This window comes from Triturus cristatus, chromosome 12 (assembly GCF_964204655.1).
Source record: "Triturus cristatus chromosome 12, aTriCri1.1, whole genome shotgun sequence".
Lineage (NCBI taxonomy): Eukaryota > Metazoa > Chordata > Amphibia > Caudata > Salamandridae > Triturus > Triturus cristatus.
In genome coordinates this window covers 17,447,625-17,460,294 of record NC_140595.1, presented here as the reverse complement: position 1 = coordinate 17,460,294, position 12,670 = coordinate 17,447,625, and the positions used below count along the sequence as shown (strand labels likewise).

The following is a 12,670-nucleotide window of genomic DNA, read 5'->3' as shown; positions in this document are numbered from 1 at the left end:
GTAGGAGTACCGGACTCGAGGGCGCTGCTCCTAGAGCGGTTTTCCTCGTCGTTCTTCTGTTCCGGTCTGGGGTAGTCCTGTGGTTGTGGTGCTTCCTCCGCCTTCGTCTTCTCCTGTTCCGGCTTTTCTTCTCCGTCCTCTCTCTGTCTTCCCCTCCTTCGCTTCCTTGTGCGCCGCCTGTAACGCGAAGACGGCGTTTTTAGCCACGCCTCCGGAGCTCTCTGCTTCCGTCCTGTGGGATCCGGCATAGGCGTCTGGGCTGTTCACTCCACTTCCTCTGTGGAGCATCTTGTCCGCCATGTTGAGGGAGTCTGGGGAGTCTGTCTGTGGTGGGGATCCATCACACACACACACACCTCATCCTTCACCCAATCCAAACTGGATTTACACTCGGCAGCAGTACCCAGACGGCCCTCCTGGTGGCAACAGAAGGGCCAAGGGCTATTCTGTCCCAAGGCGGCTCAGTGGCAGTGACCTTGCTCGAGCTGAGTTCAACCTTCAACACGGTATCACACCCAGTCCTCACCCAAGGACTAAAAGAGGCAGGAATAGGCGGAATCGCCCTTAAATGGCTTACTAACTGCATAGAGCAGAGAAGCTTCCAAGTCCAGGAGGACTCCTCTCTCTCTCTCTGCAACCTATACATTAAAATGCGGAGTACCACAGGGATCTTCTCCAAGTCCCACGCTTTTTCTCCTTTACGTATGCCCGCTGGCAGAAATAGTACAAACCTACGGGTTCGCTCTGGTCACCTACGTAGATGACAGCTTGTCGTCTCACTGTCTAAGGACCCCCAAAACCCCTCCCATCAACTAAATGCATACCTTAATCATGTCACAAACTGGATGTCGGACAGCTGTTTAAAGCTGAGCAGCGATAAAACGGAGGTCTTGGTTGTAGGACATAATCCTTCTCTCAGGAATGATCTCAACTGGTCGGTCAGTTCAGGAACACAGCCAGCATGTCAGTCAAGAGCCTAGGGCTCTGGATAGATGACCGGCTTTCCATGGAAGTCCAGACCAAAAAGTTGGCTGCCTGCTGCTTCGGACTTCTCCGGACTCTAAGAAAACATCTCGGCGGGCTTCCAGCACCTCTCCGTAGAGCGGTAGTACAGGGACTAATCAATTCTAACAGGTGTGTTTTGCCATTTAACCTCTTCTTAAGTGACATTTTACTGCTCGCACTTCTCTGTGTGTGACACGTCTATGATAAAGGAGGTTGAAGTGGGATCTTTGCTCCTTCCCCATACTGCTGTGCGTGGAACTAATCAATTCACGCCTGGACTACGGTAACTCCCTGTATCTAGGCAGCCCCGAATATGTAATTGCCCGTCTGCAGGTAGTAAGGAACACTGCAGCGCGCACACTTTTTTCAAAATCCCAGAGTACGTCAGCAGCATCCGCATTGGCTGCCAATCCACAAGAGAATACAGTTTAAATCCCTCTGTTTGGTCCATCGTGCCGTGCACAAACAAGGCCCCCAACTCCTCCAACGTTTGGGACCCACTATGCGCCAAAAAAAACTCCATGATCTGAGGGTCATAACTTGCTTCTAGTCCCAAGGGTCAAGAGAGTGAGAGGTGGTGGAAGCTCCTTTACATTCTTAGCTTCCAAACGGTGGAACACGCTTCCTGTTCACATTATACCGGACCATTCCAAAACCAGCTTTCGGAAGCAACTGAAATCCTATCTATTTTAGTTTCTGGCAGGCACTCTACTTCTGCTCTAAGATGTTATTACCAGAGCTGGGAGGTCCGTTGGTTAGCCAAGTGCTATATAGATTCCGAAAAATAGAATAGAAAAAGTATCTTTTTGTGGCTTCAGCCGGGCACAGCCTCTGAACCTCTGTTGTGGAGCTGGACTTCAGATTTAGATGAAGATTTTTGACTTTTGTCCTATTGAAGAACCGTAGCAAGAAATGCCTTCGGGCGCATCCTTGTGTGTGCGACCGAGGGTGTTATGGCGTGCGGTACAGCTGGTTTCAGCAGTGGTCCAACCATGTTCGATGGATCAGGGAGCGAATAGCCCAGGGCTGTCTTTGGGTGAATCTAGAAGAATGAGTCTTCTGGGATCTGACAGGATCTAGAAGAAGGTAACCATGAGAATGCTAATGCAGCGTGCTGCCAGGCAGTGTGTATTTGGGTGGACCTAGCAGAACAGGACCACCAGGGTACTTTGGGATGCCGTGGCTACATCCACCAGGGCAGCTTTCAGGATGCAGAAGGAAAAATGAGGTGCTTCTTGGAACGGCTTCAGCAGGGTGCCGACGCCTCCTCCGATACCACCCTGTATTCCAAATGCATCATTGAGGTACGTCACTTTTGCATCCAGCACGGTGTGACTATAGTTTCTGACTACCTACTAGAACAGTCAGCATATGATCATGAGATGGTGGACTCTAGACCCGTGAGGTGGAAGCAGTTTTTGGTGACGTTGAAACATGCATCTTTTTCGTGGAACCAGCAAGTGTGAATATTTGTGGGATAAACGAAACCATTAGGATTTCATGCGACTCCATGCTGAATGATCAATGCACGGGCACTTGGAAGATATCGCTCTGGAGTGGAACCAGCAACATTCAACTGTGGAATGTGTCAATATAGGGGAAAGGTGTGGGGGGGCAGAAGGGTTTGATCACATCACTTGATCTGGTGTGTAACCAATGGGTTGTGACCCTGGAACACTCTAGTCCGGAGTGGAACCAGAAAGATTTGACTGTTGCTCGTGTTTCTCTGGGTTGGAGCCAGTTGGCTGGCAAGTGGGGGGGGGGGGGGCGCGAGGGGGGGCTGTGAACCAGAAGGATGTTTCTAAATGGCATGTGTCACTCCGGTCTGAGAAGAAAAACCGCTTGTAGCCTCTGGAGCAGAACCAGCATTATATGACCGTAGGGTCTGTCCCTCTGAGGTGGAACCAGCACATTGTGACTGTGCAGTGTGTTGCTCTGGGGTGGTGCCAGCTAAATGTGGAAATGTCACATGTTGCTCTGGGGTGACACGTGTGGAGTGTTACCTAGATACATGTCTGACTTTGAACCAGCAGAATGTGACCCTCTGGTTTTGTCATTTGGTGAAACCACTGCTGTGCGACCACAGCATACGTATCTGGGATGGAGCAATCTGTTAGTGACTTCTGAACATGCTGCTCTTGGGTAGAACCACTGTATGTGACCCTAGTTTGTGGTTGTGGTGTCTGACCACATGTGATTCCACCTTTGCACCGCTCACCGTTGCGTCTTGACTATTCTTCTCCTGCAGGCAGTTCCAAGGGCACACAGACGGTGCCAGCTGCATCGACATTTCCAATGATGGCACCAAGTTGTGGACAGGCGGCTTGGACAACACAGTGCGATGTTGGGACCTGAGGGAGGGACGGCAGCTGCAGCAACACGACTTCAGCTCACAGGTGCGTAGCCACTTAAGTGCGGTGCTTGTCCACTGTGGGTTTGGGATGTAGGTGTGAGTTTCTGATGAATGCTTGGACCTGAAGGGTAGTAAGAGAAGGTGCCCTGAATACTGGGAAGGCCTGTTGGTGCTTGACGCTGCGCAGGGTGGGTTATGCTGTAGAAAGGACTGTGAGATACGTAAAGAGTTCTTTCACAGGCGAATGGCGCTCTCTTAACCTGGGGCGGCCAGGAAGGGCTTGGGAAGAGATGTTCAAAGATGTAGCACCCAGGAATTTCCAAAATGCCCATCACATGGTGTCCAACATCGCTACAATGTTGGTGACGTGAAGGGGTGCAAATATTGGTGGTGGTATGTTGCGCACCATAATAGATGTTATCAAATACTGATTGCACTAAGCTGGACCCACGCAAAATGGTCAAAGATCTTTGTAAGTCTGGCTACAAAACACTTTAGGCATGTGAATGACCTTTATATCATCAGTTCCTCAAAAACCAAAAAAGTAGTACGGAGAGAAAGTGGTCTTTGGATGAGCACTGTTCAGTTATTGGCTTTGATGTGTTTTTCATAGTTTGCTATTGCTTGGGTGGGCTGTCCATCAGCCATGGTGTTTTGGGGATGCGTCATTGTCTAATTTGTGTTGCTAGTAAGTTGTGGTGATACTGCATCAAGTGGTCCTTTTGCTGGACTCCAGATTCGACATGAGCCAGTGTGTGTTCTTATGTATATTTCTTTGCAGATATGGCATTTTCATTCCTAATTTCTGACTTATTTCTTAGATAGTATGTGCTGTTATGATGCTTTGATCTGTCATAAATGTACAATGGGTTCAATGACTGCCCCTGCCAGTTTTTAACAAATTTCTGCTGTGATAACATATTTGGTGGAATATACGATCTTTTATACTTAAGTAAAGACGGGTGCACACAGACTTAACTAAAGATGTTAGGAAGGGACTGGTCCCGTGTCAAACCTATCTACTATGCCGTGTTTTGCTGTGTGCGCCTTTTCTGTTTGTATTTCAGCATCTGTTTCATATTTGGACTCCTTTTCATGGCACCCTCCTTTGAGTGAAATTTTAAGCTTGCACATTCATTCTGCGCAGAATGGCTAGATAATATCAAGTACTTCCCCTAACAAAAAAAAACGGATTTCTTGGCTTTGCCAGTGTTTGTTAAACTTTTGTTTTGTTGCAGTTATTATAAATGTGCATTTGTATTTTGCTAGGCCTTGTTTTCAGTGTGTGTATTCCTATGCAGCCAGTCTCCTGTTTTATAGAACCCACTCTTGTCTCCATCCACTTGTCTTGTCTGCCTGCCCTGGTTGTATATGGGACCCTCTCCCGCTTCTTGTATGTCTCAGAGGTGTAAACGCATCTCGTGTCCTCTCTCTGTGCCTCCTCGGGGTGATACCAGTGTGGTGGGTGAGCATGCGCTGCCACCCATCATATTCCACTCGACTTGTGGTGGACAAGTATCCACAAATGGTAAATTTAGTGTATTTTGTTTAATAGCACTTTATTCGCTGTTACTATGGCCTCTTGGCGCTAAATCCTTAAAGGCTTCAACTCAGGGTTTTCTGACAGACTTTTCTCCATTGCAGCCTCTGGGTGGGTGACATCATCCAGCCGGTCGCATCTCCAAACCTGTTTTTCTCCCCGTTCAGTTTGGCTCACGCCAGCCCATTCGTTGTCTTGACTCCGACGTGAGTGACCCGCTGTGATTACTGCTGCCGGATGGTCCCTTGCTTACGTCACTGTCCTTGGATCTGACAAACAAGTGTCTGTCATGGAAAATCGCATTTTGCAGCGTGAATACTTTTCTGGATTCACATCCAGAAAATTCCGCCATCTAGTGGTTGGGTCCGGATTTGTCTTTTTCTTCCCCTTTTTCCCGTGGGCGTTGTCAGCCACCAGTTGTTGGCATGTCTGTCCTACGTATGACGTCAGACGGCTCTCCGGCTGTTCCTGTGCATAGTCGCCATCCCCGGATTATTGATTCCACCATTGGGTCTGCAAGCAACGGAGGAGCTCTGAAAGTTTTTGAAGAAATTCAAGAATTTTAAAGAAAATATATTGATTCACCAAAGACTGCGAAAGGAGAAGCCACGTGGTCTGAAAATGAGGCAAGGTAGAGGTAATGGACAAAACCCCCGTTACATTCGGCCCAAACTGCCACCACATATGTGGGCAGCGAGACCCCCACGAGGTCTACGACCTCTGTCTGCCCAAAGAGCACAAGGGCTGCAAGGCCTGCGCCGCCTTCATACGAGACCCCTTGAGGGTACGTCAAAGACTGAAACATTACAACACCGTGTCCAGCAGCCAAAAGCCGCAGCTCACTCTACAAGAACTAGGCCTGCCGCGCGGTGATGGCGAGAATGTCGGAGGCAGAGACAGCCCACAGAGGGTTGGACGTCAATCTTCTAGAGACCGATGCCAAAAGGAAGCAGGCGGAGAAGAAATCCGCCAAGGACGCCGAAAGAAAATCACACAAGATAATAAGACCGCTTAAGGGCCCAGAGGCCAAAACCACATCCAGGGGAACGCACCGGCAGACTCCATTATTGTTACTGACGCCAGAAAGTGAAACAATGCACACACGTCGCCAGGGCCTCCACCAGAAAAAGAGCAAGAGCCGTGACATGGTGGGCAGAAGATCGAGAGAGAGGCTGCAACACCGTGGCGAGTTGCAATTCAAATGCGCAGCTGAACAGACATAGTAACTAGCAATGGGATGAAATTGAATCCCTCATGCAAAAGCTGCCTGAGGACCACAAAAAGAGGCCAAGGCAGTAATACAAGAAGGTGGAAACATCGCCCATACATGCCGGAAGGCAGCCTTCGATGCAGCAGGAACAACGATGAGGAGACATGCCTGGCTGAGAGTATCTGGGTTCAAACAGGAGGTGCAAGCAAATATCCACATGCCATTTATAGGTGATGAACTATTCGGCCAGGCAGTCGGTCAGCTCTTGCTTTTAAATTAAAAAGGAAAACAAAACCGCTCAGGCGATGGGAGCCTTATGATATAGAGCTCATTCAGAAGGGGTCTAAGCACAAGTCCAAGAGCTCCCTTCTATCTGGAACGGCAGCAGCAACAAACACAAGCAAGCTCCCATCAAGCCACACCGCAGACCACATATCGGCAGTGGCTGCACCCAGCCCTTTCGGGCAAGAAAAGGGCAAAGAGGGCAGACTCCCCTAGGTGGAGGAGCCACAAACAAGTGGCTTGACAAACTAAACAGGCCCCCACAAAACACTGGTGGGAGGCACAAATTGCGATTACCCATAGCAGTGAGAAGAAATCACCACTGACAATTTGATTTTGAATGTGATATGTCATGGATATTGAATAGAACTGCTAAATAAAAAAAAAAAACAATCCCCCCCCCAAAGACAAGAACTTATCAAGGAGTAGAGATGAATGAATGAATTGGTATTTGTAGAGCGCATGGCTATCAGAAGGCCTCCCAGCGCTTTGGAACAGAACCTACACAAATGACGAACATTAAGCGATCTGGAACAGGAACGCTTTAAGCTGTCTACTGAAGGACAGATAGTCGTCCTCAAGACGATTGTAGTTTGGAAGAGTGTTCCAGCTTTTGGAAGTGATGTAGGAGAATAGTCGTCCCCCCGCTCCTAGACCTATAGATCTTAGGGACTACTGCCACGCGCTTATTTCCAGAGTGCAGGGCTCTACTGGGACAATAAGGGGAAAGGATGGAGTGCAAAATTGGTGGGCCCTTGGAAGAAAGAATCTTGTGAAGGATGCATAGGGATTTGAACTGAATCCTTTCAGCGACTGGGAGCCAGCAGAGGGAAGCTATTGATGGTCGTGCAGATTCTCTATGATCGGGGGGGGGGGGGTGGGGTCTGTAACAGAAGGCGAACTGCACAATTTTGCACGGTCTGTAATTTCTTTATCGTAGACCGCGGGGCGCCCAGATAGAGAGCGTTTGCGTAATCTAGACGTGAGAGAATCAAGGCTTGGACCAGCAATTTCCTGGCATTGAAAGGCAGCAGCGGGAGGATTTTCCTAACCATCTCAAGTATTCCATAACAGGTTCCTGCTACCTTCCGAGATTGCTCCTTCATGTCTAGATTATGGTCCAGCCAGACTCCAAGGCTTTTAATTTGTTCTTTTGGGAAGGGCATGCTGTCCAGACACTGAGGCTATAGGGAACTGGGGCCTAGTGGGGAAGGTTTACCCAAGAACATCGGATCAGTTTTTGCTCCATTCAATTGTAAATACGAGCGTTCCATCCACGCCGATACTTTTTCCAGACAGCCGGCCCCATTCTCTGATTGATTAAGGGAGACAATCAGTTGGGTATCGTCCGCATAAGTGACGATCTGTATGCCAAAGGGTTTTACAATCTCAGCCAGAGGGCTCATATAAATGTTAGAGGGTGGGGCTCAGAGACGAGCCCTGAGGAACACCACAGCTCAGCAGCATACTATTAGAAATGGAGTTGTCCTCAAAGACTTGGATTGATCGGTCGTCTAAAAAAGACTCCAACCACATTAGTGCAGTTCCCGACACCCCTACATTTTTAATTCTAGAGATTAACCGTTGATGATTAACAGTGTCGAATGCCGCACTCAGATCGAGAAGGACAATTGCAGCCGAGCCCCCGGCATCCAAAATTTTCCTTGCTTCCTCAACAACTACGACAAGGGCTGTCTCTGTTCCCTGTTTGGGTCTGAAACCAGTTTGAGATGGATAGAATTAGTCATTTTCCTCCAAGAAGGTGGATAGAATGGCATTGACATGCTTTTCCACAATTTTCGTGATCCCTGGAAGGAGTGAGATCGTCCGGTAGTTGGCCAATATTTCAGGGTCTGCGCCTGTGTTTTTTAAGCAGTGCTCTGCTCATGGCCCGTTTCCATAGAGAGGGAACGGTCCCGGATGCAAGTGAGAGATTGGTAAGGTCTAGCATAGTGGGAGCGACTGTCTCAAAGTTGGTTCAGAGCCGGGGGGTGAGGGGGGGCATGTCTCTAGTCTAGGGGAACCTGATTTTATTATTTTCTTAGAGTACATTTGTAAGGATTTCATGTCCTGGGAAGGGAAGGCCACCAAAGAAGTGTCGAGTAATTTCGACTTATTTTCCGGTGGTAGGTACTTCAGAGGGTTTGTCACCGGTGAAGAAGCTGAGTAAATTGCTTGAATTTTTTTTAAATGAATTCTGGCAAGTTATTGCGGCGTCCTAAGGTGTCTACAGCGGGTAAAGCTGGAGACTTGGGGGCTAAGAAGGGATTTGGCGATTTACAAAAAATTCCAGCGGAGAAATAGAGGCCGAAGTAATCCTTGTAGCGTAGTATAAGGATTGGGCCCTTCTAATTTCTAACTTTTAAATTTTTGTAGCCTCCCTGTAGACACACTTCCTCTCATCGGAGAAGTCTTTCCTCCAGTGTCTCTCTGATTGTTTACATTTTAGTTTCAGCTCTCTGAGCTTGGGGGTATACCAAGCAATCCTCTTAGAGCCCTTCTTATTAGTTGTCCATTTTTTTGGAGCCATCCGGTCCAAAGACGATTTGATCCTTTGATTAAACTTAAGATTGGCAGAATCTGGATCGGCCTCAAATACCGGTCGGGTATTGCTGAGAGGAAGTGCCCAGGCCTCAGTAGCTTGGACCAGTTCCGCCACAGCTTCTTTACCGACTCTGGTGGTGGATCACTAATCAAGGGGGTCCATGAGAAAGGTAGCATATAGTGATCAGACCAAGGCAACGGAATAGGCTTCTCCACCATCCGGTTATTAATGTTGGTGAAGATCGGGTCGAGTAAATGACTTTTTTGTTGTGTGGGACTGGTTCCTTTCAGGTTGAGAAAGAGATCATACAGATCAGGAAAGAAGTCAAAGAAAACTTACAAAAAAGGCAATAGAAAAAGTACCAGTAAGGGAACAAAACAAGGAGGACTACTCGCAAGACTTCCTGGTTCCCCAACAAGATCTCACCTTGAGACCAATTATGGACTTCAGGTTCAAAAACAAATTCATCCGCACACAACACTTCAGGATGACAAAACTTGAAGGAGTACACCTGCTCCTACAAAAAGGGGACTACAAGGCACCTTTAGATCTGAAAGATGCTTACCTGCCCATACCCATGCTTCAAGCGGTCAAAAAGTATCTACAATCTTTACTAGTGAAAATGAACTACCAATTCAGAGCCCTACTGTTTGCAGCAGTCACACCCTTTCTAAGAGGAGAGGGAGTACATGTATGCCCATACTGGCTCGTAAAGTACCGTACTAATACCAACAGGCAGCACTACAACTATGTTTTACCTGAACAAACAGGAAGGCACACAATCATTCTCCCTGAGCAAGCTACCCCAGGAAATATGGCAATGGGCAGTACCAAGGAGGATCAACCTGCAAACTGTCCATCTATCGGGCAAATAAAACACAGAGGCGGACAGACTAAGCAGGCATGAAAGCCGCTCCCATGAATGGGAACTGAAACGGGAAACACTGGAGAAGATCTTCTGGGTCTGCAGCAATCCAACGATCGATCTGTTCGCTACAGCAGAGAATAGAAAATGCTAACACTTCGCTTCCAGGTTTCTACACCACCAGTCCGAGGGAAATGCCCTGTCGCTAAAATAGTTGTGGGATTTGTTTATGCCTTTCCACTGATGCCTCTAAAAACCCAAGGTGCTAGAGAAAGCCGGAGAACCAGGAACAAACCTCATCCTCCTAGCCCCGCGATGGGCCAGACAGACCTGGTACTCAAACCTACTAGAGATGTCCAAGGGACAAATGATCTAGATCAAAATCGAACAGGACTGCCTCACAATGCAGGAGGGGAAGGCACATCACCCGGAACCTGCTACACAAACTAGTGGCCTGGCGCCTGAATACAAAGAGTTTGAACATCTACAGTGACTACCTAGAGCCATGGAAATACTAAAATAGGCAAGGAAGCTTGCCACAAGACAATGCTACACAGAAAAGTGGGAGAGATATATCCACTGGTGAACAAAATAATGGAAATGAGAACAAAACGTGAAACTGTACTAGCACACCTCACTCACCAGGTGGATAGCAGGCTCACCTATTCAACACTAAAGGTACATCCAGCAGCAATAGCAGCCCACACCAGGGGCACTTCATGTAACCGCTTCCTCGCCTCACCAGTGGTGAAAAAGTTCTCAGAGATAAAAAATAATTGCACCCCCGAGAGCAGTCCCAGCACGGATGTGGAACCTTAACACAGTGCTGACACAATTAATGGAAAATCCGTTTGAACCTATGCACAAGGCAGATATCCGCTCACGCACACTTAAACTGCATTCCTAATTGCAACCACCTTGTGGAGAGTGAGTGAGTGAGATAAAAGCTTTAACGATACCGGAACCATACCTGCAAATACACAAGGACAAGGTGGTTCTCCGAACCAATCCACAGTTCTTACCAAAAATAGTTTGAAAATTTCACGTGAATCAAAGCGTACAACTGGAAAGAACCCTACACACCTTAGACGCGAGGAGAGCTTTAATATACTATCTGCAAGAAACAAAAGACATTCGCAAGGGAAACCTGCTCTTCGTCTCCTATCCAAAAGCAAGCAAGGGATCTTCAGTGACAAAAGGAACCATCTCGCGATGGATGGTGGAAACAATACAAACTTGCTACATAGGCGCAGGGAAGACATTACCCGCATTCCAAAGATCACATTCAACAAGATAGAAGGGCACAACTTTAGCTTTCCTAGCAAATGTACCCATAGGCACAATCTGCACCGCAGCAACATGGGCTTTAAACCTGTTTGGAAACATTCCTGTGTGGACATTCAAATGAACAAGGAAGCGCCGGTGGCCAAAAAGTACTCCAGCACCAGTTTGCAAACTCTCGCTCATTTCATCCCAAGCGACCTGAAGTAAGGGATACCGCTACGTAATCTAATGCACAGCATATGAATCCAGAGAAGGAAATGGTTACTTACCAGTAGGAGTAGTTTTGCAGCTTGAACTCGCATGCGACCCACCCACCTCCTCAGAAATGGGAAACCATGCAGTCAGGTGGGAAAGGGGGAAAAAATAAGAGGAGTGAAATCCAAAACCAGAACAAAGAATCCGAAGATGGCGACTAAGCACAGAAACATCCGGGGCTCTGTCTGACGTCATACACGGGACAGACACACCATTAAATTGTTATCGACGCCCACGGAAAAGAATAGACCATTCCGGGCCCAATCATTAGATGGTGGAATAATGCACAGCACGCAAATCCAAAATACTCTTCAAGCTTCAAAACTACTCCTACTGGTAAGTAACCAATTCGTTATCTTCCTGTGGTTGTGGATTGTTCATGTATGTAGAGTAAATATGTCCACGCCCAGTCGTCTGTGCCTTAGATTCTGTGTTCTGGACTCTGCTGGACCCCAAGTACACCACCCTGTTCTGTGCACAGCCTCCCTCCACCCATTGAAAGATGCACCTCCTACGAGAGCTGGTGGGGGAAGTACTCATTGCTTTGGAGTAAAGCCTGCGCTGTATCACTTTGGTGAAAAAGTAGGTGAACTTGCTTCAGTAGTAGGCAGTAGCACGTGTTATTCTGTGCTTCTGGGTTCTTTACTGCTCCCTGGTGTCCATCCTGCAGCCCGTGAGGTGCCTTGAGGTTGGTAGGAAGCGCTACACATACACTTGGCCTGGCATTACTACCGTGATTCAGAACAAACGGAGGAGAACTCTACCCTATTTATCAAGAAGGTACACAGTATCAAAAAATATCTTAAGATGCCAGCTAGAGACACACAAGGAAAGAAGAACAAACAAACGAATAATTGTATACATATGTGGGGCCACACCCAGCAATAGTTGAATTTTTTTTTATTTTATAAACAAACATTTATTTCATTACTTTAAATGAATGTTGTGAATAAATATGATACATTAATGGCTATTTAATAAGACAAATTCAGGGAGACGAAACAAATACAAAATGACAAATTTAAAAAAACACACAGGTTCCCACTGAAAGGAAGCAAAATTCTACTCATATACACATTCATTCACACCCAATCACACACATTCGTCAAGGTATATATAACTGTGCTATTAATGCAAAAACTGAATGAGTGGTAAACACCAAGGGCCCAGCCCTCAAAGAGGTCTTCACAAAGGTACTCAAGAACACAAATGAGTATGGAAATTATAGATGGGATATGAATTTCAGAGGAAGACGATATGTCTGAATATTAGGTCCAAGCTCAACAATCAAGGGGGGCGGGGCTCTTGGGAAAAACGACTACCGTGATGCC

General features: G+C 47.3%; 1 protein-coding gene across 4 annotated transcripts in view; it reads left to right on the top strand.

The window, feature by feature from the left end:
* LOC146772213 (transducin-like enhancer protein 1) overlaps positions 1-12,670 on the top strand; it is a 150,176-nt gene that overhangs the window by 130,475 nt on the left and 7,031 nt on the right. For all 4 annotated transcript variants that reach the window (XM_085638844.1, XM_085638843.1, XM_085638842.1 and 1 more), the window contains exon 18: positions 3,254-3,401. In XM_085638844.1, the coding sequence (XP_085494970.1) occupies positions 3,254-3,401 (148 nt within the window). The remainder of the gene's footprint in view (positions 1-3,253; positions 3,402-12,670) is intronic.